Here is a 27,002-nt window from a genome sequence, read left to right on the forward strand (position 1 = left end):
TACAGATACCTGTATTCCAAAATCCTTCACAAATCCTTCAATATGTTTTGATGCTGTAGTTGCCTATTTTGTTACAGTACAACAGCTGATAATATATTCCATATGTAGCTTTTTAGGATGTTTGAAAAACATAAATACACATACCTGTACTTGAAAAGTATAAAAATACGTACTTCGATATGTGTATTGTGTATTTTAGGTGACTATTTTGTTGGGATACTATAGCCCATGGCCATGCGTGTTTATCTTATGTTTCTGTTACTGACTATGAACGACTATCTGAAAGAGATTTTGGTTTTACTGTAGAGTATTTATCCACTGAGAAATCATCTGGTGAAATGGTAATTACAGAGTAATAACATATAAAAAGTTATATCTCTATAACATTCTAATAAACACTTGAAACAAGCTCTACTGGGCACCATTTGTTACTGAGTAGTACTAGTTGTTTCGAATTCTTCAAAAGTGCCATTCATCGATGGTGACGTCCTTTACCATGGTAAATGTACCATGATACACTCTTTTTTTCCCCTTAGGGTTATATTAGGACTATATACTCTGTCTTTCATCTTCATATCTATGATTGAAACTGAGGTGGACAGGATATCATAGAAGACATGAGGGCCACTCCTTGAAACCCAGGTGTGTACTCTCTCAGAGGTCAGAGAGGCCTCGGAAGGAAGGATACCCTCTCTCGCAAACATCACTTTGCATACTGATTTTCATGCGTTCCATTCACGGAGGGAGTCTGGTCTAGATCATTCCCTGCAACTTAACTCCCTCACCTCGGAACAATCCAAATCTTAGCCTCACATTGGCAGGAAACGATTTTCTCTCTCCCAGACAGACAACGCTGCCATGGCAATAAAGTGAGTTTCTTTATCACTGATTCTGTAGATGAATGCCGCTATGTTTCAAGACAAGTTACGACTTATTACAAGAATGAGGAGTCTACTATGTGCATTTTGTATCTAAGCTAATATGATGTATTGGATAACAGGTTATTTTCACTGGACTATAAAACATATTTTTGAAATGCAAAAAAACATTGATGGACCGTATTCATCTATTTCCTTTCCAGGTGTGAGGCAGATTTGATATTGTGTTTTGAAAATCATTGATTACTGGGCTAGTGATGGATCTCAACGCTCTTTTCAAGGGTAGATTTTGTTGCTTTCTCAAGGACCCACTTGAAGAGGCTGAGACTTGGGGAGAGTCTGTGGACAAACTCCTGTGTAGTAAACGTAAGGACAACGTTTTTATCCTTTTACTATACTGCCTGTCTAGAAGGCATCACCGACAGTGCCAAGCTCATTATGTCATCCTCAGGATGTGATGTAGAAAATCACAGGCAAATTACGATTGTCTGTTACAAGTAACTAAAATGTATCAGGTTAGGATTACTGCCTTTGTCTTGCGACAGAACTCACGCTCATATGCTTTCTTACAATAACAAACATAGAGACATCTCATTTCCCTTCTTTTCCTATTTTTCCATATGTCCAGCTGGGCAGGCAGCTTTCCGACAATTCCTGAAGTCAGAGTATAGTGAGGAGAATATCCTGTTTTGGCTGGCCTGTGAGGACTACAAGAAGATCAAGTCTCTTCCAGAGATGATCTCCTCTGCAAACAGGATCTACTCTGAGTTTGTGGAATGTGAAGCACCCAGACAGGTAAGTAGCTACCTGAGGCCGTATGTATCAAGCATCTCAGAGTAGGAGTGCTGATCTAGGCTGATCAGTTTAGCCTTTAAGATCATAATGAATACGATTAAATGGGCAAGAGATGCCTGATCCTAGATCAGCATCCGTACTCTGAAACACTCGACACATACAACCACCGATGACAATCTGATGGATTTCATAACAACTCAGAACAAACAAATGAATTAATGAGGACCTGGTTGGATCTAGACCTGTTTATACTTTTGTCTGCCTTTAGACATTCAGTGGAGATAAGATGTAGAAATGTGTCTGGGGGAAAAAACATGTATTTACTGGGGTTATATATTGGTTGAAGATCAACATTGATTGTGGGACCAGAGAAAATATCACCAAGAACATCTCCCAGCCGAGCCTGACTTCCTTTGACGCGGCACAGAAGCTGATCTACAGTCTGATGGCCAGGGATTGTTACCCACGATTCCTCAAGTCAGACATCTACCAGGATTTGCTTCGGAGAGCAGATGCAAGGTGACTCTCTTAAATGACAAACGCTCTAAGTGTTTCTCAACGTTTTATGTACCACACACAAGCTATAGTCCCTCCATCCATGGAGGACCACTTTGATTAAAGGGATGGTTTTATTTATTTTTTACCTTATTTTCGACTTACCTAGGGTGTTGCCACCTAGGGTTTAGTTTAGCAACGTCCAGAATCTCCTGGCTAGACTGTTTTTAAACATAGCAATGCACGTGGAAATGGATTGTATCGTTCCTTAAAACTAGCACCTGAGAACTGACTAAAATGGCCGCCAGCTCACCATTTAACCAGGAACTGGTCAAGAACAACCCAGAAGTTGAGAAACACATTCTTTCAACTCTTTCATCTACGCTATGCTTACCATGTTATTGCAATCCATGTCCAAACAACATATTTTCTTTAACCGGTGACTACATTTAATGGGTTGATTCCATTCTCAATGAATGTATATAGTATCATGTGTGCAATGTTGTTGTATTTAACTAAGTTATTTGTAGAGACTAAAATGCCAAAATGTTGCCCCTTTGACTATAAATTAGATGATGAATAAGTTCTTAATTTGTATCAATAGTATTATCACTTCTGTATGTAATCAGATTCCGTCTCAAATTGAAATTAAAATGATCTGAATGAATCAAGCATCAAATTTGAAATAAAAAAACTATTCAAATGAGTTGCCAAGCTCCTGTCCTTGTTCTGTGTGGATATTTTTTGGGGAAAAGCCAGATGCAACCATTATGTGCCTGCTTTTTACAGGTGCACTGGCTACTGCAATTCAAAGTAGTATGCATTCTAACCTTTTAAGTTCCCAGATATTCAGGGAGACTAAGAGAGGGCATTTTTTGTGAATGGTGGAAAACTTTGAGTCAGGTGATGAATGAGAATGATCTGAAATCTCTATTGTCATTTGTTTATTTGATCTGTTCATGTGCAGTTGAAGTTGGAAGATTACATAGACCTTAGCCAAATACATTTAAACTCAGTTTTTCACAATTCCTGACATTCAATCCTAGTAAACATTCCCTGTCCTAGGTCAGTTAGGATCACCACTTTATTTTAAGAATGTCAAATGTCAGAATAATAGTAGAGAGAATTATTTATTTCAGCTATAATTTCACCACATTCCCAGTGGGTCAGAAGTTTACATACACTCAATTAGTATTTGGTAGCATTGCCTTTAAATTGTTTAACGTGGGTCAAACATTTCAAGTAACCTTCCACAAGCTTCCCACAATAGGAAGTGCGCCAGTCCCACCTGCAGCAAATACCCCCACAACATGATGCTGCCACCCCCAAGCTTCATGGTTGGAATGGTGTTCTTCGGCTTGCAAGCCCCCCCCCCCTCTATTTCCTCCAAACATAACGAGGGTCATTATGGCCAAACAGTTCTATTTTTGTTTCATCAGACCAGAGGACATTTCCCCAAAAAGTAAAAAAAAGTATGTGTGTCCCCACGTGCAGTTGCAAACCGTAGTCTGGGTTTTTATGGCAGTTTTGGAGCAATGGCTTCTTCCTTGCTGAGTGGCCCTTCAGGTAATGTCGATATAGGACTCGTTTACTGTGGATAGAGATACTTTTGTACCTGTTTCCTCCAGGAACTTCACAAGATCCTTTGCTGTTGTTCTGCGATTGATTTACACTTTTCGCACCAAAGTATGTTAATCTCTAGGAGACAGAATGCGTCTCCTTCCTGAGCGGTATGAAGGCTGCATGGTCCCATGTTGTTTATACGTGCGTATTATTGTTTGTACAGATTAACGTGGTACCTTCAGGCGTTTGGAAATTGCTCCCAAGGATGAACCAGACTTGTGGAGGTCTACAATTAATTTTCTGAGGTCTGATTTCTTTTGATTTTCCCATGATGTCAAGCCAAGAGGCACTGAGTTTGAAGGTAGGCCTTGAAATACATCCAAAGGCACATCGCCAATTGACTCAAATTATGTTAATTAGCCTATCAGAAGCTTCTAAAGCCATGACATCATTTTCTGAGATTTTCCAAGCTGTTTAAAGGCACAGTCAATGTAGTGTAAGTACACTTCTGACTCACTGGAATTGTGATACAGTGAAATAATCTGTTTGTAAACAATTGTTGGAAAAATGACTTGTGTCATGCACAAAGTAGATGTCCTAACCGACTTGCCAAGACTATAGGTTGTTAACAAGACATTTGTGGAGTGGTTGAAAAAATGGGTTTTAATGACTCCAACCTAAGTGTATGTAAACTTCCCACTTCAACTGTATTTATTTAAAATCAGATATCTCTTTTGAAGAAAACGTTTAATCAGCAGCAATTTTGCTCTCATGTAAATTGTGCGTAGTGCAGTCAGGGTGTCTCTGTGCTATCATTTTGAATTCGATGCAAAACATCCCCTGATTGTTTTGATTGACCATGATTGCGATCCGATTATCTTTCCGTTTCCCCGAACTCCCCATCCATGGATAAATATGAATGGAATCAGAAATATGATGGAAACTCCCCCGAGCCCATGCTGGCATCAATACAATATTTCAAAAAACAATTCTGAACACTTTAAGAAGGGTTAGAAGGGTGTTGGAATTGTGTACAGCTCTCCAACTCCAGGTGGCAGCAAAGCTCACACATTGAGTTATGTTCTTGTTTTGTAAACAAATGAACCTGGCCCTGCACCAGAACTTGGGTGGCAGGTAGCCTAGTGGTTAGGCCAGCCTAGCAGTTGAGAGCGTTAGGCCAGTAGCTGAAAAGTCACAATGATTCGAATCCCTGAGCTGCCTAGGTGAAAAATCTGTCGATGTGCCCTTGAGCAAGTACTTAAGCCTACATTCTCCTGTAACTCACTCTGGATAAGTGCCTGCTAAATTATTCAAATGTGTATGTATATGTTAGGGGCGGTTGGGGGGCCGGAACAAATGACAAATTATTTGTAGACTGCAAATTGACCGCAAGAAGCCCAAACAGATATAATGTTTGATTGAAACATAATAATTTCAAACCTTGCTTACATTTGTTTACAATCACATGTCTCTTTATTATGTTTGGGAATACTTAGGAACAGATTTCTTAAATTAAAATCACTTAGCGCTGATTTCCTGGTGTTTTTACAGTATTTTCTGTCCAACAATGAAAATTACACACTCAAATATATATATTTGTTCTTGGTCAGAAAACCTGGGGGACCAAATAAAACCACCCGGGGGCCCCCAGTTGGGGAATTCTGGAATAGATAAAACAGAAGCTGCACAGGTTTCATGTTGACAGTCATGACTTAGCCTATACAACCACATAGTGTCAGACAACTTGCACTATCACCAACAAGTAGGTTTGGGTTTTGTTGTTGATTGGTGTAATCCCAAGACTCTTGATCAGAAGTTTTTGTGTTCAATCCCAGTGTCACGCCCTGACCTTAGAGATCCTTTTTATGTCTCTATTTTGGTTTGGTCAGGGCGTGAGTTGGGTAGGGCATTCAATGTTTTGTGTTCTATGTTTTCTATTTCTGTGTGTTTGGCCGGGTGTGGTTCTCAATCAGAGGCAGCTGTCTATCGCTGTCTCTGATTGAGAACCATACTTAGGTAGCCTTTTCCCACCTGTGTTTTGTGGGTAGTTGTTTTCTGTTTTTGTGTCTGCACCAGACAGAACTGTTTTGGTTTGGTTCGTTCTCGTTGCTGTTTTTGTTATTCAGTGTTCAGTTCTATTAATAAATCATGAACACTTACCAAGCTGCGCTTTGGTCCACTTCTTCATGCAACGATGACCGTAACAGAACTACCCACCACCAAAGGACCAAGCAGCGTGGCCAGGAGAGGCAGCCCCAATAAAAAAAAAATTGGGGGGTGGCACACGGGACGGTCGGCGGAGCCGAGGATGGAACCAGAGCCAGTCGGGGTGAAATTGGAGGTGAGCAAAGGAAGCAAAGCAGAGACAGTGAAGGAGTTGATGGGGAGGTTGGAGGAGAGATTAATGAGAGAGTTGCTGTGTTGGTGCATAAGGCACGACATCTGCCCGACGGAGCGTGTCCTCGATTTGATGTCACCTGAGTCAGCTCTCCATACTCGTCCTGGGGTGCGTGCTACCCGTCTGGTGAAGACTGTGCCAGACCCACGCACCAGGCCTCCTGTGCGCCTCCCCAGCCCTGCACGTCTTGTGCCAGCTTGGCGCTACAGATCTCCAGTACGCGTTCTTAGCCTGGTGCGCTACATTCCAGGTCCCCGCATCTGCCGGGCTAGGGTGAGGATCCCAGCCAGGAAGGATGGTGCCAGCCCTGCTCTCCAGACCTCCAGTGCATCTCCTCGGGCCAGGATATCCCGCGCCGGCTCTAGGCACGGTTTCCCCAGTTCGCCAGGAGATCCCAGTGTGCCCTGTTCCAGCTCCCCGCACGTGCCGGGCTAGAGTGGGCATTCAGCCTGGAAGAGTGGTGTCAAGGCTACGCACCAGATCTCCAGTGCTCCCCCACAGCCCGGTCTATCCTGTGCCTCCTCCACGGACCAGGCCTCCAGTAGGTCTCCCCAGCCTGGTGAGTCCTGTGCCTGTGTCCTGTCCGGAGCTGCCAGAGTCTCCCTCGTGTCCGGAGCTGCCAGAGTCTCCCTCGTGTCCGGAGCTGCCAGAGTCTCCCTCGTGTCCGGAGCTGCCAGAGTCTCCCTCGTGTCCGGAGCTGCCAGAGTCTCCCTCGTGTCCGGAGCTGCCAGAGTCTCCCTCGTGTCCGGAGCTGCCAGAGTCTCCCTCGTGTCCGGAGCTGCCAGAGTCTCCCTCGTGTCCGGAGCTGCCAGAGTCCCCAGTCTGGGGGTCGGCGGTGAGGGCCAGTAAGTGGGCCAAGCTTAAGGTGGAGCGGGGTCCACGTCCCGCATCAGAGCCGCCACCGCGGATAGATGCCCACCCTGACCCTCCCCTATAGGTTTAGGTTTTGTGGCCGGAGTCCGCACCTTTGGGGGGGGGGGGGGGGGGTACTGTCACGCCCTGACCTTAGAGATCCTTTTTATGTCTCTATTTTGGTTTGGTCAGGGCGTGAGTTGGGGTAGGCATTCTATGTTTTGTGTTCTATGTTTTTTATTTCTGTGTGTTTGGCTTCTTCATGCATCGATGCAACGATGACTGTAACACTCAGCCATGGACATTTATGTTTTGGTTTTAACCATATCTCAAACCTTAACCCTTACCAGTGGCAAATTTAGGTACAGGCGACATTTGGAATGGTCATATTTGAGGGATCGGTTTTCTTTCGCTAATTTGCACGTCAGGTCAATGATATCATGTCACCGTGTGGGAATGTGGATCAATTAACCTTGTCAGAGTGGGAGCCCTGATTCTAGTTTGTGAGCTAGGCAGGTTCCTGCCTGGGAAGGTCTCCCGCTCAGAAGTATGAGAGGGGGAGGGGGGCGGGGGTAGGTAGACCTCAGGTCTCCCCCACTTGAAGCCCGAGGTTGAGGGAGTGGGGGAATCTATCAAATAGCGAACCTTTAACTTTTTACAGTACTAATACAATTAGTAAAATCAGTCACATCACATTACCAAATAAACCACAATTCATGTGAATATATAGTTTCACAGACATATTGTTGCATTTTTTTCTGGTTTGTGTGAAATCGTTGAGAATAATATAAAACCAGTCTGCACACCACCAAGGTGAATTGGTTTAGTCTTGACTCTTGGTTGACAGTGTTGGTGGAAGGATAATGTATTGATGCTCGAGTGCCAAATCAACACAAATTTCTTTCCATTTGTCTTTGTTACTTCTTTTTGATATTTCGGAGTCTTATTTTTGTATATATTTTTATATTTATATTGTTTTAAATGTTATGATTATTTATTTGTGTTCCAAATGTCTGAATAAAAATGACAGTTGGTGCAGAATGGGGAGCTGAAAGGGGGGGTTCGCCCAGGGAGCTGAAAGGGGGGGAGGTTCGCCAAGGGAGCTGAAAGGGGGGGGGGGTTCGCCCAGGGAGCTGAAAGGGGGGGGGGGTTCGCCCAGGGAGCCATACAGGCTAGAACCGCCACGGACCCTTACCATAACAATTTGGAAAGAGCACCTAAATGTAATGTTTATCCCAAACCTTAACCCTTACCTTAACTGTTCGGATATAGTGCCTAAACTTAACCCTTAACCTCAAATGTATGTTTGAAGAAATGGAACAGTGCAGAGAACAGTCCATTTCATATGATCAACACTCATCCAGTGGAAGCTTTAAACCACGGTGTTTAGATGCACTGACAATGCTTGTTCATTGTGCGTAGGGCCAAAAGGTGCATTACTGAACCTTGGCCCTGATGGATGAAACTTTGCATACCTTCTGTAACCATGGTGACGGCATGCAAAGTAAGCCTAGGTAGACAGAGAGGGCATGTTGCCCAAAATATAGTACATCTGGTATCATAGAAAGTCTCCAATGTCTTCTTACGACTGCTTTACCTTCTGTTTGGGCTTGAATTCTACACTGGGCTCAAACAATTTAAACTTCTCCCACAGCCATCAAAATACATTTGGACAGCTTGAGCAAGCACACAAATATTACTCAGGAATTGTATTTTTCTAGTTATGTATAATTGGTTGCAATCATGTATACAATTCAGAATAATCCTATCTAAATGCCGGGTCGTTCCATATCATTCAGCAAGCCATGACACCCACCGTCTCAGATGGTTCTGAAATCGTTTCTCTGGTTAGAAACAGGAAAGATTGGCATTTCTGCAACGTTATTTTGTTTAAACATAATTTGATCTCTGAGAAATGAAGATAATGCATTCCACCAAAATTGGCCATTTTAATTCATGAGATTCATATAATATTCAATAAATATAGTAGCTAACATCCCATTTCCAAAAAACTTTTTCTAACAATGAGTAACTCGTGAAAAATCCAAAGGAATGGTCACTAAATTACAATCTAGCTAGCTACCAATGTCTTCAGCATAGCTAGCTGTAGCATGTCAGAGTGAGCACTGCGAGAGACGTAAACCAAGGTAGATAACTTGTCATGTAAACATCCATGGAAGGCCAATGCCGGGAACATAGCTACATGTTTGACGTTAGCCGGAGCAGCCGACCTTACATGATACAAACAAAACATACTGACAGTACTTTCAGAAAGTATTCACAACCCTAGACTTTTTCCACATTTTGTGGGAAAATATCCCATAATGACATTATCCCATAATGTCAAAGTGGAATTATATAAATAAAAATTAAAAAGTAAGCTGAAATGTCTTGAGTCAATAAATATTCAACCCCTTTGTTATGGCAAGCCTAAATAAGTTCAGGAGTAAAAATGTGCATAACAAGTCACATAATAAGTTGCATGGACTGTGTGCAATAATAGTGTTTAACATAATTCTTTGAATAACTACCTCAGCTCTGTACCCCACACATACTGTAAGGTCCCTCAGTGGAGCAGTGCATTTCAAACAAAGATTCAACCACAAAGACCAGGAATGTTTTTCAATGCCTCGCAAAGAAGAGCAGGGTAGAAGGGTAGATGGGTAAAAAAAATAAAAAGCAGACATTGAATATCCCTTTGAGCATGGTTTGAAGTTATTAATTACAATTTGGATGGTGTATCAATACACCCAGTCACTACAAAGATACAGATGTCCTTCCTAACTCATTTGCCAGAGAAGAAGCAAACCACTCAGGGATTTCACCATGAGACCAATATTTAATGGCTGTGATAGGAGAAAACTGAGAATGGATCAACAACATTGTAGTTACTCCACAATACTAACCTAAATGACAAAGTGAAAAGGAAGCTTGTACAGAATAAAACTATTCCAAAACATGCATCCTGTTTGCAACAAGGCAATAAAGTAATACTGCAAAAAATGTGGCAAAGCAATTCACTTTTTGTCCTGAATACAAAGTATTGTGTTTGGGGAAAATACAATAAAACACATTACTGAGTACCACTCTCCATATTTTCAAGCATAGTGGTAGCTGCATCATGTTATGGGTATGCTTGTAATCGTTAAGGACTGGGGAGTTTTCTAGATAAAAAAGAAACGTAATGGAGCTAAACACAGGCAAAATCCTAGAGGAAAACCTTTCCACCAGACACTGGGATATGAATTCACCTTTCAGCAGGACAATAACCTAAAATACAAGGCCAAATCTACACTGGAGTTGCTTACAAAGAAGATAGTGAACGTTTCTGAGTGTCCGAGTTACAGTTTTTACTTTAATCTACTTGAAAATCTATGGCAAGGCCTGAAAATGGTTGTCTAACAATGATCTACAACCAATTTGACAGAGCTTGAAGAATTTTGAAAAGAATATTGGGCAAAATGTTGCAAAATCCGGGTGTGTAAAGCTTTTACAAACTTTTACAGACTCACAGCTGTAATCTCTGCCAAAGGTGCTTCTACAAAGTCTTGATTCAGGGGTGTGAATACTTATGTATATTAGATATTTCTGTATTGAATTCTAAATAAATGAGCAAGCATTTCTTTTCAGAGGACATTCCTGAACCTACAGACCCAGAGAAAGCTGCATGCTCTAATGGTGAAGCCACAACCTCAGAGCCCAGCACCCACAGACACCCAGGTTCCATTCTCGGTTTGGAAACAGTTCAATATCAATTGATCGTCATGTTCACTTGTTAAGCCCTTATCACACAATTTAGCTGTCTCAAACAGAGCAAGCTCATCTCTACAGGGCTTTTGTCATGGCAGGGTTATGATCCTAAACATTACTCAAGGAGACCCAAGACAATTATTATTTGCATCTTTGATGAATCTGCTTGGTAAATCTGATTGGTCGCATACTGGCCTTTGCTGGATAAGATGTAATACATTTTATGAGATAATACATGGTTGGAGAACAAGACTGCGCTCACACTGGTTGCCCTCAGGTTTGCTATGAAGTCTGTACCTTATAATTACTGTACTGTACATTTCATTACTTTTGCCTATATATTTTCCCAGGGAAGAGGAAACACTGCGAGCACAACCAGCGAATACCTGAACTTCATGAGGGAGACCGAGGCCTCATGCCTGAAGACACTTGAGGCCCAGCGTCAGTAGCGGGATCAGCACTTCAATCAACTGTGTGAAGATGAGTCAGCAGCCAGAGAGCCGGTGTTCTTAATGTTTTGTATACTCAGTGTATACTTGTTGGGGTGGGATTGGTATTGGGTGTGGGTCCGTGGTTGTCTTTTGTCCATTCGTTTGGATTCCTAATGTCTAACTCATTGTTATAAAAAAAAGTTTGGTTCAAATATGATTTTAGGTACTATATTTATTCAATATTATATGAATCCTATAAATGAAAATGGCCAACTTGGATGCAATCAATCAGCTTACATTTTCAGAGATCAAATTAGGTTTCAACAAAGTAATGTTACAGGAATGCTAATCCTATCTGTTTCTAACAGCAGAAACAATTCCAGAACAATCTGAGATGGTGGGTGTCGAAATCTTCTTTCTTCTGCTTTTTTTGTGGTGTAACTGTAACGTCTGCTTCCAACTCACACTCTCAAACACATGCAGTAGATCCCCTGAACACAGCTCACTTTCCAGCCCACTTTCCAGCTCACACTCTCAAACACATGCAGTAGATCCCCTGAACACAGCTCACTTTCCAGCCCACTTTCCAGCTCACACTCTCAAACACATACAATAGATCCCCTGAACACAGCTCACTTTCCAGCCCACTTTCCAGCTCACACTCTCAAACACATCGATTCCCTGAACGCAGCTCACTCTCCAGATCCCAATCACCAGAAGTCTGATCACCTGTTCACACACCTGTATGTCATTTACACACACTATTTAGTTCAATTCTTTGCACCCCATCATTGTGAGGTATTGTTTGTTTTGATACACAGTCTAGTCGGAGCGCTGTTTAGGTCCGTATGAGTCCTCCCGTGTATCGTAGTTTTTGGCCATCCTCACCAACAATGCTCTTTTATTATTAGTCATCAGTCATCATTATTAGTCATCAATCTCTTGCCTGATCTCCCAGACTATGTCATTAGCCTTTTCCCTGACTGTACTGTTACCTTGTTGGATGACCTTCTGCCTGCCCCAGGACCCAGCTACCGGCCTTCTCCTGTGGTCCTTTACTAATAAACACCTGTTGCGCCCTGCGCTTGAAACCAGCACTCTGTCTCCCATCGTACTCATTACAGCAACGACCCTGCAGTCTCTTCATGGTCTGCAGTTAGGAGGTATGTTCGGTGTACAACACTATGAAAATTTGTTAGTGTTATTTTTTTCCAAAAGATTTCCAAAATATATATATAGTCAACGTGTTAACATGCCAATCCTGTCAGTGAAATTCACTGTCTGCCAACCTCATGTCGAATGCACCGACTCCCATATATTTCATTTCTGGGATATTTCATGTATTTGTTTTGTTTTTAGTCATGTCATTATATAACACATTTCAGTTGGCTGCTAAGGAAAGAGGAAGTGGAAGTAGATGTGGTTTGTTTCAAAAAGTTGACACAAGCGCACACGCATGCCCACCCACGCATGCAGTTGAAAAATGCATCACTTTGATCAATATTCAATTACAATGTTGATTTAAATATGGATATACAATGTTAATACGATCTATTCATTTGAAATCATGTATAGCATGAAACGATGTATTCCTGAGGACTGTATTGGAAGTAGGATGTTATATGCTGCAGGTCAGCCTGTGCATGAGATCTCATACCCATGTGACCGAGTTCTCATACCCATGTGACCGTTTTACGTCTATCCTGACTGGTTTCTCATGGTGACATTAACTGTGAGCAACACTGTGACTGCTAGTTTTGTCTGCTTAGTTGTCATCTGATAAAGATCTGCCATTTTGATGGAAATAAACTAACAACATGTTTAGTCATCTAGTCAGGACAAAATCCTCTTTGTATCTATTGTGATCTGGCCCCGATCTGTCCATCTATCTAACATACTACATATGATTGGTTCTCTGTGACGGAAAAATAAATGTCAGAGGCCACTACTGATGTCATACAGTAAGGTGAAGTGTACCATAAGGAGAAGTGAGACTTGAAGGTGGACAGTGGGATTTTCACTGACGAATCCGGCAAATTATTCTGCTTGCATGGTTTGACCTATTTCAATTGTTCTCTTCTGCCAAAAACTCCAGATAAAATTATTGGGGTTATACTTGTGAAAAGGCAAAAGTTTATATTGTGTAAAAAAATTTAAAAAAACGCAACAGTTCCACTATCATGGGACATGAAAGCAAAAGACCTAATGAAAGTATCACTTCCACCTGACAAATGTGTTTCAAAAAATTAAACAAAGGACCGTGTTCTTTACTTGAGCCCACAGAGTGAAGGTAAGAATTTGCTTATCGGTTGTTTAATTTTCCACGTGACATTTGCATACCCTGGCCTTAATATCGGTAGGCAATGACCTGTGCAGGTTTCTGAACGCAGACAGTCAGTTGCATTGCACTGGTGTGAACAAGCTAGCGTCATCCCTTACTTCCTCTTTTTCTGTGGTTAGAGGCCAACGAAACGGGTGACGCTACACACACTAACATCACAGTAGCCGTCGCTTGTATAAAGGAGGGTGTTTGGAGGACTGTCAAAACAGACACAATTTGACAAGCTAGCAGAGAACTCCAACACTGAGTAATACATACAAAGAACCCAATGATCGTGTTCCCCCAAACATGCTTATCTTAGTCACATCACCATCAAGGGAACTGCATCCACTCAACATTGACATGGAGGACAACAGAAGAAAGCAGACAAAGTGAGTATTCGCTGATAAAGTATTGCTTGCATTCCACATTGATTTATTGGTTTGTTGGTCATTCGGCACAGTTGCAGATTCTTAAAAACAATTGTTCTTTAAAAACACTAAATTATGTTGCTGGCTGCCTTTGCACGTAGGAGCAAGATAACTTTGAGGTTTTATGTGCATGTTTTTTTTTGTGTATGCTTTTACTTATTTACTTTGTTTCAGGGGATGCGACTTGAGGTCCCGACTACAACGCAGATCTTCCCATGCCCCTAACACTGAACGGTAAATAGCCTAAGGATAGACTCTCCATATCCATGAGCCTTTCCTATCAGGACCCATCCACCATCCACATTAACATCCAGTGTATTGATCTGAAAATAACTGTCCTCCTCCTTTACAGACTTAGTACTGAGGAAATTATCCTGTGGTCCCAGTCTTTGGAGAGACTTCTCACATCAAAATGTAAGCATTTCATGTTCGTCAAAACAACGTTTAAACAGACAAAAGGAGGTTGAACCATTGAAGGTATGATGATCATATGTCCATTTTCGTAGGTTTGCAGGTTTTAAAGCCTAGCTAAGTATGTCTTCTCATGCCCATTTTAGATGGCATGGCAACATTTCAGGCCTTTCTGAAATCAGAGTTCAGTGATGAGAACATTGAATTCTGGCTGATCTGTGAAGACTACAAGAAGATTAAGTCCTCCTTCAGGCTGTCCTCCAGGGCCAAGAAGATCTACAAGACATACATTGAAGCTGAGGCTCCGAAAGAGGCACGTTGTACTCACAAACATAGTATAATACTTCACAAAAACATGTAGATCTTTGATCACGTATGTATCTACTTTTTATTGCCACATTTGCTTTGCATGAGGCACATCTACTTCTTGTATCCACTAAGTCTCATCAATTCCCTCTAAATCTCTCCAGATCAACATTGACCACAAGACCAGAGATCTCATCGGGCAGAATGTGAAGACGCCCTCCACAGTTTGCTTCGACGAGGCCCAGAGGATTGTGTACAGCCTGATGGAGAAAGACTCCTACCCCAGGTTCCTCAGATCCAACATCTACAGGACCCTATTGGACTCCGCATCAGACTACACAAAGATGTGAATGAATACCGATGATAGAAACTGAACTGAGGCTTCCAACAATGGACTGCAATGTTTCACAGCCAGGGAGCTTCTTACAAACAGGATTCATAAGAAGATGCTTCCGAGTGTGAATTATACTGGGTACAGATGTACGAGGCCTAAGGGAATGCTGGGAGGAACATACAGAAGTGACTGTGCTGGCAAGCCTTCTTGACATTTGTGTTTAGTCTATGTGCTTTCACTTGAAAGAGGAACATATGTCACATAGAAGGGGACTAAAGAGATCATAGAAATAAAGTGTTGATTCTATTTCTATGACAGAGACATGGTGGTGTCAGGGGATTACCATGCATGGCATGTTATTGCTAGGGACTTTCTGTGTCAAAGTTCCGGGGATGTTTACTATGTAGGATCTAAACAGTCAGGGCTGTAACTGTATGAGAAGGTATCTGCAGTTGCACATAATCTGCAGGTCATCAGTTGAGTTATAAGGCATTTGATAAAATAATCTACTAAATTTGACTTTTTTTTTTAAGCCACAATTTTAGAATGGGTAATTTTGTTTACTTTAACACAATGAGGCATGTTTGTGATGTAAGCTTTAAAAAATAACATTATGGAGAATTGATTTTGTGAAGAAAAATGCTGTCGATACACTGGATATTTGTGAAAAATTCAGATTTCTATAGGTGTATTTATAAAATGGCCCATGGTTTCCAAATTCGAACAGCTAAATTATACATTTAGTAAAAACACAAATTCACAAAAATGTAAATGCTTCAAATCTTCAAAGCACTTTTAAAATATCCTAATATTTGACTGCATTTGTTAAGACGCTTCCCAAACTTTACTGAAAGGGTAATGTCACGAGGTGGAAATATGACAGGTTCTTTTGGATCTGGGTTGAGCAGGCAGAAGCAGGAAACAAGGGACTAGTTTCACCATTTAATGCATAATAAGTAATGGTTTACACGTTTACCTTTTCATCCGTGGCCTTTCTCATGGCCCAGGAACATTTACAAACCATACAATTTAAAATGACACTAACAAACAAGTCAAAGTAAGCAAAAGGCACAGGAAGTGGGGCAGTCCAGGAGGCAAACTCACAAGAATCCATTTCCTTCCATGCTCCCAGAAACCACCATCCCACTGGGCACAAACTGGTTGAATCAACATTGTTTCAACGTAATTTCTCAACTTAATGTGATGTGGAATCTACGTGGAAAATACATTGGATTCTAACAAACTGTTTTGTGAAATTTATTCCACAGGATTATGTCATCATAGTAGTCAATTTTCAACATAGTCAAACTTTATATAAAATATGTTGAATTTGTACCATTGAAACAACGTCAGATCTTCAACATAATATCCCCTCTAAGAAGAAAAAAACAATAGGCTGGGCTGCACCTCCTACTGGAGAGTTGATCTATTTAACCAAGCCCTGTTTAGATATTTGCCACTGACTACTTACTACCAATGTGCTATTGTGAGAAGGATTGTTGAGAAAGCTCTACTGTTTCATGTTTTGGTTGATTTCAAATGGAATTTACAAGTTAATAATACATATTTTGGATTCACTTCATCTCAACCAAAAATCTAAGTTAAAGAATATAACTAAATTAAATCAAACTGTATTTAAAGTGCATTTCAAATTTGATTTAGTCCCATTCTTTAACTTTGATGTTTGGTTGAAATGGAGATGTGATTCCAACATATATATTAATTTGTAGACAAACTAGGATTAAAGACAGACTCAGTGGCACAGATGGAACTATCCAAGCAGAAGATACTGTACATCTCCTTCAAATGTTGATATTTGGTTGCATTGACAACAAAACAATATTCACTATCACTTTTGCAATACAGTAAATAGCCAGTTAACAAATTATCAAATTATATGTTGGATCCAGTTCTCCATCTCAACCAAAAATAAAATTTCAAGAATAGGATTAAACCAGTGGCTCAGATGGAACTATCCAAGCATTAGATACATCTCCTTTAAATGTTGATATTTGGTTATGTTGTCAACCAAACTCAATATTACCATTGTAATATAGTAAATAGCCTATAGTTAAGGCTATCTTACAAACTAATGTAACCATATTTATTCAACCTTAAAATGAATAGCAGGTTCAAGATAGCATGCAAAGGAAATCTTCACAAATTCTAGAATAATCTGCAACGGCACTGATCACTTGCACCGTGTACTTTAATGTAATCTCAACTGCAATCCAGGTTATTTGGTTGTGCTATTAGATGTGACAAAATATAAAGTTGTTGTACAAGTATTCAAAATATCTCACATTGTATACCCATTGAGCTTTGTTGTGCTTTTAAATGGTTAAAAGCGCAGTGATAACACATTAAGGTGAAAACAAAACCAAAAATCGGACATTTACATTTTCCATTGGAATTTGGTTTTGCTTTTAGATCAGGGACAGGCAACATTGATGGGGTGGGGGGCCCACAAAAAATGAGTGGCCACGGTGGATCGCGGGTCTGCATACCCACACATGCTTTCAGAGCACTAGCGAGCAAAACATTTTAGCGGCACTTCACTTGACAGCGGAGAGTAAAAATGTACGTTTCAGAGTTTCTTTAAATTCTACACATGTTGCCACGGGGCGTAGAGAAAATGTTCTACACATTTCACCAACTACGAACTCTCACACGAAAATACACACACAGTTGATAAGAAAGATGGCACCGACAGAGATGGTCGCCTCGCTTCAGGTCCTTAGAAAACTGTGCAGTTTTGTTTTTCTCTGTATTATTTCTCACGTTGTTAGCCCAGAAAATCTCAAGTGTTATTACATACAGCCGGGAAGAACTATTGGATATAAAAGCGATGTCAACTTACCATTGTTACGACCAGGAATACGTCTTTCCCGAAGCGGACCCTTTGTTCGGAACCTCCACCATAGACATGCGATCTTATCCCAGAGGCCGACAGAAAACAACGCGGTCGCCGCAGGAGAGGCTGATAGAGCGGCCTACTGGTCAGACTCAGAAGGCGAGCACACCATCCACCGCTTCCGAGCATATTACTCGCCAATGTCCAATCTCTAGATAACAAGGTGGACGAAATCAGGGCACGAGTTGCAATCCAGAGAGACATCAGAGAATGTAACAGTATCTGTTTCAAGGAAACATGGCTCACTCGGGATATGTTGTCAGAGTCGGTACAGCCATCCGGTTACTTCATGCATCGCGCCGACAGAAACAAACATCTCTCTGGTAAGAAGAAGGGCAGGGGTGTATGCCTTATGATTAACAACTCATGGTGTAATCACAACAACATACAGGAACTCAAGTCCTTTTGTTCACCCTACCTAGAATTCCTTACAATCAAATGGCAACCACTTTATCTTCCAAGAGAATTCTCTTCAATTATAGTCACAGCCGTGTATACCCCCCCAAGCAGATCTCTCGTCGGCCCTGAAAGAATTTCACTGGACTATGTAAACTGGAAACCACACATCCTGAGGATGCATTTATTGTAGCTGGGGGTTTTAACAAAGCTAACTTAAGAACCATACTTCCTCAATTCTAGCAGCATATCGAATGCGCAACAAGTGAGAAATGGTAGCTGGTAGCTTGCGCAACAAGTGAGAATGCGCAACAAGTGAGAAATGGTAGCTTTCTGGATCATTGCTACTCGAACTTCCGTGATGCATACAAAGCCCTCCCCCGCCCTGCCTTTGGCAAATCTGACCATGACTCCATTTTGTTGCTCCCAGCCTATAGACAGAAACTTAAACAGGAAGCGCCCGTGCTCAGGTCAATACAACGGTGGTCTGACCAATCAGATTCCAAGCTTCAAGATTGCTTCGATCACGTGGACTGGGATATGTTCCGGATAGTCTCAGACAATAACATTGATGTATACGCTGACTCGGTGAGCGAGTTTATTAGCTAGTGCATCAGAGATGTCGTACCCTCTGTGACCATTAAAACCTTCCTTAACCAGAAACCATGGATTGATGGCAGCTTTCGCACATAACTGAAAATGCAAATCATCGCTTTTAATCATGGCAAGGCAACCGGAAACACAACCGAATACAAACAGCACAGATATTCCCTCCGCAAGGCAAGCAAAGCGTCAGTATAGATAGTCACAATTCAACGGCTTTCGAACACGAGACGTATGTGGCAGGGTGTACAGTTAAAAACAGCCCTGTCGCGGACATTGACATCTTGCTCCCAGACAAATTAAACAACTTCTTTGCTTCCTTTGAGGACAGTATTGTGCCACTGACACAGCCCGCTACCAAAGCCTGTGGGCTCTCCTTCTCCGTGACCAACAGGAGTAAAACATTTAAACATGTTAACCCTCACAAGCATGCCGGCCCAGATGGCATCCCTAGCTGCGACCTCAGAGCATGCACGTTTACGGACATATTCAACTAATCCCTATCCCAGTCTGTTGTCACCACATGCTTCAAGATGGCCACCATTGTTCCTGTTCCCAAGAAACCTAAGGTAACTGAACTAAATGACTATCGCCCCATTGCACTCACTTATGTCATCATGAAATGCTTTGAGAGACTAGTTAAGGACCATATCACCTCCACCCTAGACCCACTCCAAGTTGCTTACTGCCCCAATAGGTCCACAGTCGATGCAATCGTCATCACACTGCACACTGTCCTATCCCATCTGGACAAGAGTAAGAATGATATTCATTGACTACAGCTCAGCATTTAACACCACTTTTCTTTTCAGGGGCAGAACGACAGATTTGTACCTTGTCAGCTCGGGGGTTTGAAATTGCAACCTTCCGGTTACTAGTCCAACGCTCTAACCACTAGGCTACCCTGCCGCCCCCACCACAGTACCCTCCAAACTCATCATTAAGCTTACGACCCTGGGTCTCGACAACACCCTGTGCAACTGGGTCCTGGACTTTCTGACGGGCCGCCCCCAGGTGGTGAAGGTAGGAAACAATATCTCCACCCCACTGATCCTCAACACTGGGGCCCCAGAAGGGTGCGTTCTCAGCCCTCTCCTGTACTCCCTGTTCACCCATGACCGCATGGTCATGCACGCTTCCAACTCAATCATCAAGTTTGCAGACAACACTACAGTGGTTACAAACGACACTACAGACATTAGAGTGGACACTACAGGCCTGATTACCAACAACAACGAGATAGCCTACAGGGAGGAGGTGAGGGCCCTCATAGTGTGGTGTCAGGAAAATAACCTCCCACTCTACGTCAACAAAACAAAGGACATGATCGTGGACTTCACGAAACAGCAGAGAGAGCCCCCCCCCACCCCCCCCCCCCCCCACCCCCACCTCCCTCATCCGCAAGACTCTCCAGAGGGTAGTGCGGTCTGCACAACGCATCACCGGGGGCAAACTACCTGCCCTTAAGGACACCTACAGCACCCAATGTCACAGGAAGGCCAAAAAGATTAAGGATAACCACCCAAGCCACTGCCTGTTCACCCCGCTATCGTCCAGAAGGTGAGGTCAGTACAGCTGCATCAAAGCTGGGACTGAGAGACTGAAAAACAGCTTCTATCTCAAGGCTATCAGACTGTTAAACAGCCATCACTAACAGAGAGGCTGCTGCCAACATGCAGACTCAAATCTCTGGCCACTTAAATGAACAGACTTAAAGGTATCACTAGTCACTTTAAATAACACCACTTTAATAATGTTTACATTGCGGTATCACTAGTCACTTTAAATAACACCACTTTAATAATGTTTACATTATGGTATCACTAGTCACTTTAAATAACACAATTTTAATAATGTTTACATTGCGGTATCACTAGTCACTTTGAATAACACCACTTTAATAATGTTTACATTGCGGTATCACTAGTCACTTTAAATAACGCCACTTTAATAATGTTTACATTGCGGTATCACTAGTCACTTTAAATAACGCCACTTTAATAATGTTTACATCTCCTACATTACTCATCTCATGTGTATATACTGTATTCTACAACATGTACTGCATCTTGCCTGTGCCTCACGCCATCGCTCATCCATATATTTATATGTACATATTCTTATTCATCCCTTTACGTTTGTGTGTATAAAGTAGTTGTTGTGAATTTGTTAGATTACTTGTTAGATATTACTGCATAGCCGGAACTAGAAGCACAAGCATTTCGCTACACTCGCATTAACATCTGGTAACCATGTGTATGTGACCAATAACATTTGATTTGACAAGCATATTGACGCCACACACACACCCACTCACACCCAGACACACTTTCACACTCTTCACATATGCTGCTGCTGTCAGAATGTGCGCAGCTGGTCGAAGGAAGTCAGGTGCAGGAGAGGAGAGATGAGTGAACAGGCACACTTTATTCAGGCAGAGGAAAACAGTCGGACGCAACTGCGTCACAACACTCCGGCCCAAGGGGAAAAGTGATAGCGCACAAATTTCTGAAAATGGGTATAAATAACAAAACCACGGGTTACAACAGTACCCGGCGCAAAAAAAAAACAGCCTGAAGTGTCACACACTTAACGAACAAACAATATCTCACACCAGTACTGGGAGATTTGAAAAGCCATAGTCAATCAATCAATAATATAATAATTATTTTAGCAAAAATGTTTATTTTTCATTTACAATCTGTAGAAGCTATGAGAATAGAAAGGTTAAATTATTTTGTGAAGCATCACAGCACAGTTGAAAAATATATGGCAAATAGAAATCCGAAATGGATGTTGTTGAGAGATAGATGGGAGGGTTTGAATGGAGCAGAAGGGTGGGACTGAAAATAAGATAATGTCACGTCCTGACCATAGAAAACCTGTATTTCCTATGGTAGAGTAGGTCAGGGCGTGACTAGGGGTTTTAGTCTATTATTTCTATGTGGGGTTCTAGGTTTGATTTTCTATGTTGGTTTGTGCATGATTCCCAATTAGAGGCAGCTGGTAATCGTTGTCTCTAATTGGGGATAATACTTAATTTGCATTTTTCCACCTGTGGGTTATGGGATATTGTTTATGTTTAGTTGCCTGTTCGCGCTACATTGTCACGGTTTGTTAATTCTTTGTTTTGTATTTGCTTAAGTTTCACTTTATTCATTAAAAGTATGTGGAACTCAAAGTACGCTGCGCCTTGGTCCAATCGTTATTACGAACACCGTGACAGATAAACAATGTAAAACACACGGGGTCTGTAAATGTATATAGGTTCAGAACTTTGGTGAAATAGCACAGTTACAAATGGAAATCAAACTGGATGGACATCAGAAATAGGGGAAGGACTAAAAACAAACAAAAAATAACTATTGTAAAATAGACTGTTTCTGTAAAATGTGTATTCAGATGTATCAATTGAAGGTGAAAGCCGAAGTTATTAGTTTACTCCAATTGGGGGATCGATGGTAGGGTTTGCGGGGAATAATAATAAAGGTATATTCTTTAAAAAAAGTATTTATGTCTATATAGGTATGTGTATATGTATGCATGCGTGTATGGATATATATATTTACCAAAAAAATACATGGGGGATTGGAAATGATGCAGACAATTACATTGATGGAAGCAACATTCTTTCCGCAATATTAAGCTGATCCACCCCTTAAACTTAAAATTAAAAAAACAAAACCACACACATACATGGGGGGAACAGAGGATAATATACACATCAAGTAATGAGGGGATGTAATCCAGGTGTTGTAACGGCTTTCTTCTGTGGACGAAGGATCGGACCAAAGCGCAGCGTGGTTAGAGTTCAACATGTTTAATAAAGACCATAAACACTACAAAATACCAAAACAACAAATGTGAAAAACCGAAACAGTCCTATCTGGTGCATAGACAGAAGACAACCACCCACAAAACCCAACACAAAACAGGCTACCTAAATATGGTTCCCAATCAGAGACAATGACTAACACCTGCCTCTGATTGAGAACCATATCAGGCCAAACATAGAAATGGGAAAACTAGACACACAACATAGAATGCCCACTCAGCTCACGTCCAGACAACACTAAAACAAAGAAAACACAAAATAACTATGGTCAGAACGTGACAGGTGTGTGGGAAAACAAGACAAAACAAATGGAAAATGAAAGGTAGAGCAGCGATGGCTAGAAGACCGGTGACGTCGACCTGCCGAACGCCGCCCGAACAAGGAGAGGGACTGACTTCGGCGGGAGACAAGACAGCTGCTATTCTGTTTATTATCCATCCTGATTGACTAGTAACTTTTAGCCCTGCCTACAGTAGATGTACATACAGTGCATAAGAAAGTATTCAGACCCCTTTACTTTTTCCACATTTTGTTACGTTACAGCCTTATTCTAAAATGGATAACATCGTTTATTTCCTCATCAATCTACACACAATACCTGATAATAACAAAGCAAAAACAGGTTTTAAGAAATGTTTGCAAAAGTATAAAAAATAAACTTAAATATTACATTTACAGAAGTATTCAGACCCTTTACTCAGTACTTTGTGAAGCACCTTTGGCAGTGATTACAGCCTCAAGTCTTCTTGGGTATGACCCTACAAGCTTGGTACACCTGTATTTGGGGAGTTTCTCCCATTCTTCTCTGCAGATCCTCTCAAGCGCTGTCAGACTGGATGGGGAGCATCGCTACACAAGTATTTTCAGGTCCTTCCAGAGATTTTTATTTTACTTTATTTCACCTTTATTTAACCAGGTAAGCTAGTTGAGAACAAGTTCTCATTTGCAACTGCGACCTGGCCAAGATAAAGCATAACAGTTCGATACATACAACAACACAGAGTTACACATGGAATGAACAAAACATAGTCAATAATACAGTAGAAAAAAAAGAAAACAAAAGTCTATATACAGTGAGTGCAAATTAGGTCAAATTAGGGAGTTAAGGCAATAAATAGGCCATGGTGGCGAAGTAATTACAACATGGCAATTAAACACTGGAATGGTAGATGTGCAAAAGATGTATGTGCAAGTAGAGATACTGTGGTGCAAAAGGAGCAAAATAAATACAGTATGGGGATGAGGTAGATAGATGGAGCGTATACAAATGGGCTGTGAACAGGTGCAGTGATCCGTGAGCTGCTCTGACAGCTGTTTCTTAAAGCTAGTGAGGGAGATGGGAATCTCCAGCTTCAGTGATTTATGCAGTTCGTTCCAGTCAGTAGCAGCAGAGAACTGGAAGGAAAGGCGACCAAAGGAGGAATTGGCTTTGGGGGTGACCAGTGAGATATACCTGCTGGAGCGCGTGCTACGAGTGGGTGCTGCTATGGTGACCAGCGAGCTGAGATAGGGCGGGGCTTTACCTAGCAGAGACTTGAAGATAACCTGTAGCCAGTGGGTTTGGCGACAAGTATGAAGTTAGGGCCAGCCAACGAGGGCGTACAGGTCGCAGTGGTGGGTAGTATGTGGGGCTTTGGTGACAAAACAGATGGCACTGTGATAGACTGCATCCAGTTTATTGAGTAGGGTATTGGAGGCTATTTTGTAAATGACATTGCCGAAGTCAAGGATCGGTAGGATGGTCAGTTTTACGAGGGTATGTTTGGCAGCGTGAGTGAAGGAAGCTTTGTGGCAAAATAGGAAGCCGATTCCAGATTTAATTTTTGATTGGAGATGCTTAATGTGAGTCTGGAAGGAGAGTTTACAGTCTAGCCAGACACCTAAGTATTTGTAGTTATCCACGTATTCTAAGTCAGAGCCAGAGTAGTGATGCTGGATGGGCGGGCAGGTGCGGGCAATGATCGGTTGAATAGCATGCATTTAGTTTTATTTGCGTTTAAGAGCAGTTGGAGGCCACGGAAGGAGAGTTGTATGGCATTGAAACTTGTCTGGAGGTTAGTTAACACAGTGTCCAAAGAAGGGCCAGATGTATACAGAATGGTGTCGTCTGCGTAGAGGTGGATCAGAGAATCACCAGCAGCAAGAGCGACATCATTGATGTTTACAGAGAAGAGAGTCGGCCCGAGAATTGAACCCTGTGACACCCCCATAGAGACTGCCAGAGGTCCGGACAACAGGCCCTACGATTTGACACACTGAGCTCTATCAGAGAAGTAGTTGGTTAACCAGGCGAGGCAATCATTTGAGAAACCAAGGCTGTTGAGTCTGCCAATAAGAATGTGCTGATTGACAGAGTCGAAAGCCTTGGCCAGGTCGATGAATACAGCTGCATAATGTCTCTTATCAATGGCAGTTATGATATCGTTAAGGACCTTGAGCGTGGCTGAGGTGCACCCATGACCAGCTCTGAAACCAGATTGCATAGCGGAGAAGGTACGATGTGATTCAAAATGGTCAGCAATCTGTTTGTTAACTTGGCTTTCGAAGACCTTAGAGATGCAGGGTAGGATAGATATAGGTCTGTAACAGTTTGGGTCTAGAGTGTCTCCCCCTTTGAAGAGGGGGATGACCGCGGCAGCCTTCCAATCTACGTTAACGTTGTTAGCTATGTTGGCCATAATGTCTTTACATGTTAGCTAGCTAACGTAGCTAACTAACTTACCAGTCGCGCAGTCCCACTACCACCATCTCTATGATGGGCGACACTTTCTCCTCCAGCTGGTCCACATGAATGGTCTCTCAGCTCCCTTCTTCTTAGCAGCCAACTTGATGTCGGACCACTTCTTTTTTACGGCGTCACTGTCCCTTGCTATACCACCGATGGCAGAGACAGACTTGGCCACTCTCGCCCGTCCTTTCTTTTTGGTCTCTTCAGTGACCCCCGCAGTTATCAAGTCTCCCGAACAATAACCTTTCATGGCTGCTATTTCCTCCACCATCACTTCAATTTCTTTTCTTGGTCATCCATTTTGGATTTTGATATAGCTAGTCTGATGGCTATAATGTGTGAAAAATAATGAAATAACCAAATCTGATAATCCCTGTAACATAGGCTTATTTGCTGGTTTCAAGCAAGCCACTAATGTCAATGGCACATAAGAAGATATTTACGAAGTTCCTAAGAAAACTACAAATTCCTAAGAACATTTTGAGGAATTGCATTTACAAACTAGTCCACCTGTGGTAAATTCAATTGATTGGACATGATATGGAAAGGCACACATGTCCATATAAGGTCCCATAGTTGTTAGTGCATGTCAGAGCAAAGGACAAGCAAAGACAAACAGCGACAACCGAGGAGAATCACAGGCAGACAGAGTGACAGACATACAGCGACAGACTGCACAACAGGGAGGCAAGAGGCACAGTTATAGTGGTGAGTTTTATCTCCAGTGATGCGTTTACACATTGTAATTTGTCAGGTTAAAAAAGGAGGACTATGTTTCACCAGTCACTGGTACGGTAAAAGTTGAAAAACGCTGTACTATAATTAGCTATGTTATGTGTCAGTAACATTACTGCCTGTGTGGGCTGGTGTGGCTCGAATGTCAGGGAATAATAGTTTTTGTCCCAGTCCGCCCCTGGTCTCGAGACTGGAACATTCACTACAACACTGCTGGCTAGGCTAGCTTACCAATTTAAAAAAATGTTAGCTGACATGGGCTAATTGAGTGACTGTCAGTGACTGACAAAACAAGAGAAAAACTGATGTACAAGCAAATTTGAAATTTCACCTTATGTATTCTATTATTAAGTTCCTAAAAAAATTGGGACATTTACCAACTGGCCTACAAAGGGGGGCCCCCAGTTGCCCATCCCTGCTTCAGATGGTTGAAAGCTTCGTGATAAAACATTGGGACTTCAACAAACTTTTGTATTTTTGAGTGGGTGAAAATAGGTTGTACGCTCATTGATTACGTATCAAGCAAATATTACCCAATTCTCCATGTTAAAAAGGATGTGGTTTGCCCAGTGGGATACCTCTGGACTGCATTCCCTCCTGTGGGCGGCTGCACCTCAAACAGAAAGAAACAGGGTTTTATACAAGTCCTGAACATAGTGTCCTGGTTCCTTGTGGATGTGGGCCATTGTCCTGGTTCTTTGTGGATGTGGGAGCTTGTCTGCTGCATTAGTTGCCTTTTGTTTGTAGTTGTCAAATGTTGGCATTGTCCTGCTTGAATATTTCCCAATCGAAGGCGTCTAGGCAGTGCTTTAACGCACTCTGGATGT

At 41.9% G+C, this 27,002-nt stretch overlaps 2 protein-coding genes and 1 long non-coding RNA gene across 3 annotated transcripts in view; all 3 read left to right on the forward strand.

Moving 5' to 3' along the window:
* The window catches only part of LOC149981682 (uncharacterized), a 161,010-nt gene extending 135,844 nt beyond the window's left edge, over nt 1–25,166 (forward strand). The window contains exon 3 of the long non-coding RNA XR_016482427.1: nt 25,142–25,166. This is a non-coding gene — a long non-coding RNA (uncharacterized LOC149981682). The remainder of the gene's footprint in view (nt 1–25,141) is intronic.
* LOC110530926 (regulator of G protein signaling 21-like) lies at nt 1,088–2,293 on the forward strand. Its single transcript, XM_036986872.2, has 3 exons — nt 1,088–1,244; nt 1,507–1,673; nt 2,020–2,293. The coding sequence occupies exons 1-3, from the start codon at nt 1,136–1,138 to the stop codon at nt 2,194–2,196; spliced, it is 453 nt and encodes a 150-aa protein (XP_036842767.1). The 5' UTR covers nt 1,088–1,135; the 3' UTR covers nt 2,197–2,293.
* On the forward strand, nt 13,711–16,209 carry LOC110530038 (regulator of G protein signaling 21). The gene is made up of 5 exons (XM_021612806.3): nt 13,711–13,874; nt 14,088–14,147; nt 14,266–14,327; nt 14,471–14,637; nt 14,795–16,209. Exons 1-5 carry the CDS (start codon nt 13,792–13,794, stop codon nt 14,978–14,980), a joined length of 558 nt encoding a protein of 185 aa, XP_021468481.1. The 5' UTR covers nt 13,711–13,791; the 3' UTR covers nt 14,981–16,209.
* Nucleotides 25,167–27,002: the final 1,836 nt, after the last annotated feature.

The sequence above is a fragment of the Oncorhynchus mykiss genome, chromosome 8 (assembly GCF_057628025.1).
Source record: "Oncorhynchus mykiss isolate SJ-2025 chromosome 8, ASM5762802v1, whole genome shotgun sequence".
Lineage (NCBI taxonomy): Eukaryota > Metazoa > Chordata > Actinopteri > Salmoniformes > Salmonidae > Oncorhynchus > Oncorhynchus mykiss.

What these genes read in the sequence shown, in the direction of transcription:
- LOC110530038 (XM_021612806.3), top strand. Translation starts at nt 13,792, where the DNA reads ATGCTTATCTTAGTCACATCACCATCAAGGGAACTGCATCCACTCAAC. An exon ending in CATGCCCCTAACACTGAACG is followed by an intron (nt 14,148 to 14,265) that starts GTAAATAGCCTA and finishes CCTCCTTTACAG; the next exon opens with ACTTAGTACTGAGGAAATTA. An exon ending in AAGCTGAGGCTCCGAAAGAG is followed by an intron (nt 14,638 to 14,794) that starts GCACGTTGTACT and finishes AAATCTCTCCAG; the next exon opens with ATCAACATTGACCACAAGAC.
- LOC110530926 (XM_036986872.2), top strand. Translation starts at nt 1,136, where the DNA reads ATGGATCTCAACGCTCTTTTCAAGGGTAGATTTTGTTGCTTTCTCAAG. An exon ending in CAAACTCCTGTGTAGTAAAC is followed by an intron (nt 1,245 to 1,506) that starts GTAAGGACAACG and finishes CCATATGTCCAG; the next exon opens with CTGGGCAGGCAGCTTTCCGA. An exon ending in AATGTGAAGCACCCAGACAG is followed by an intron (nt 1,674 to 2,019) that starts GTAAGTAGCTAC and finishes TATTGGTTGAAG; the next exon opens with ATCAACATTGATTGTGGGAC.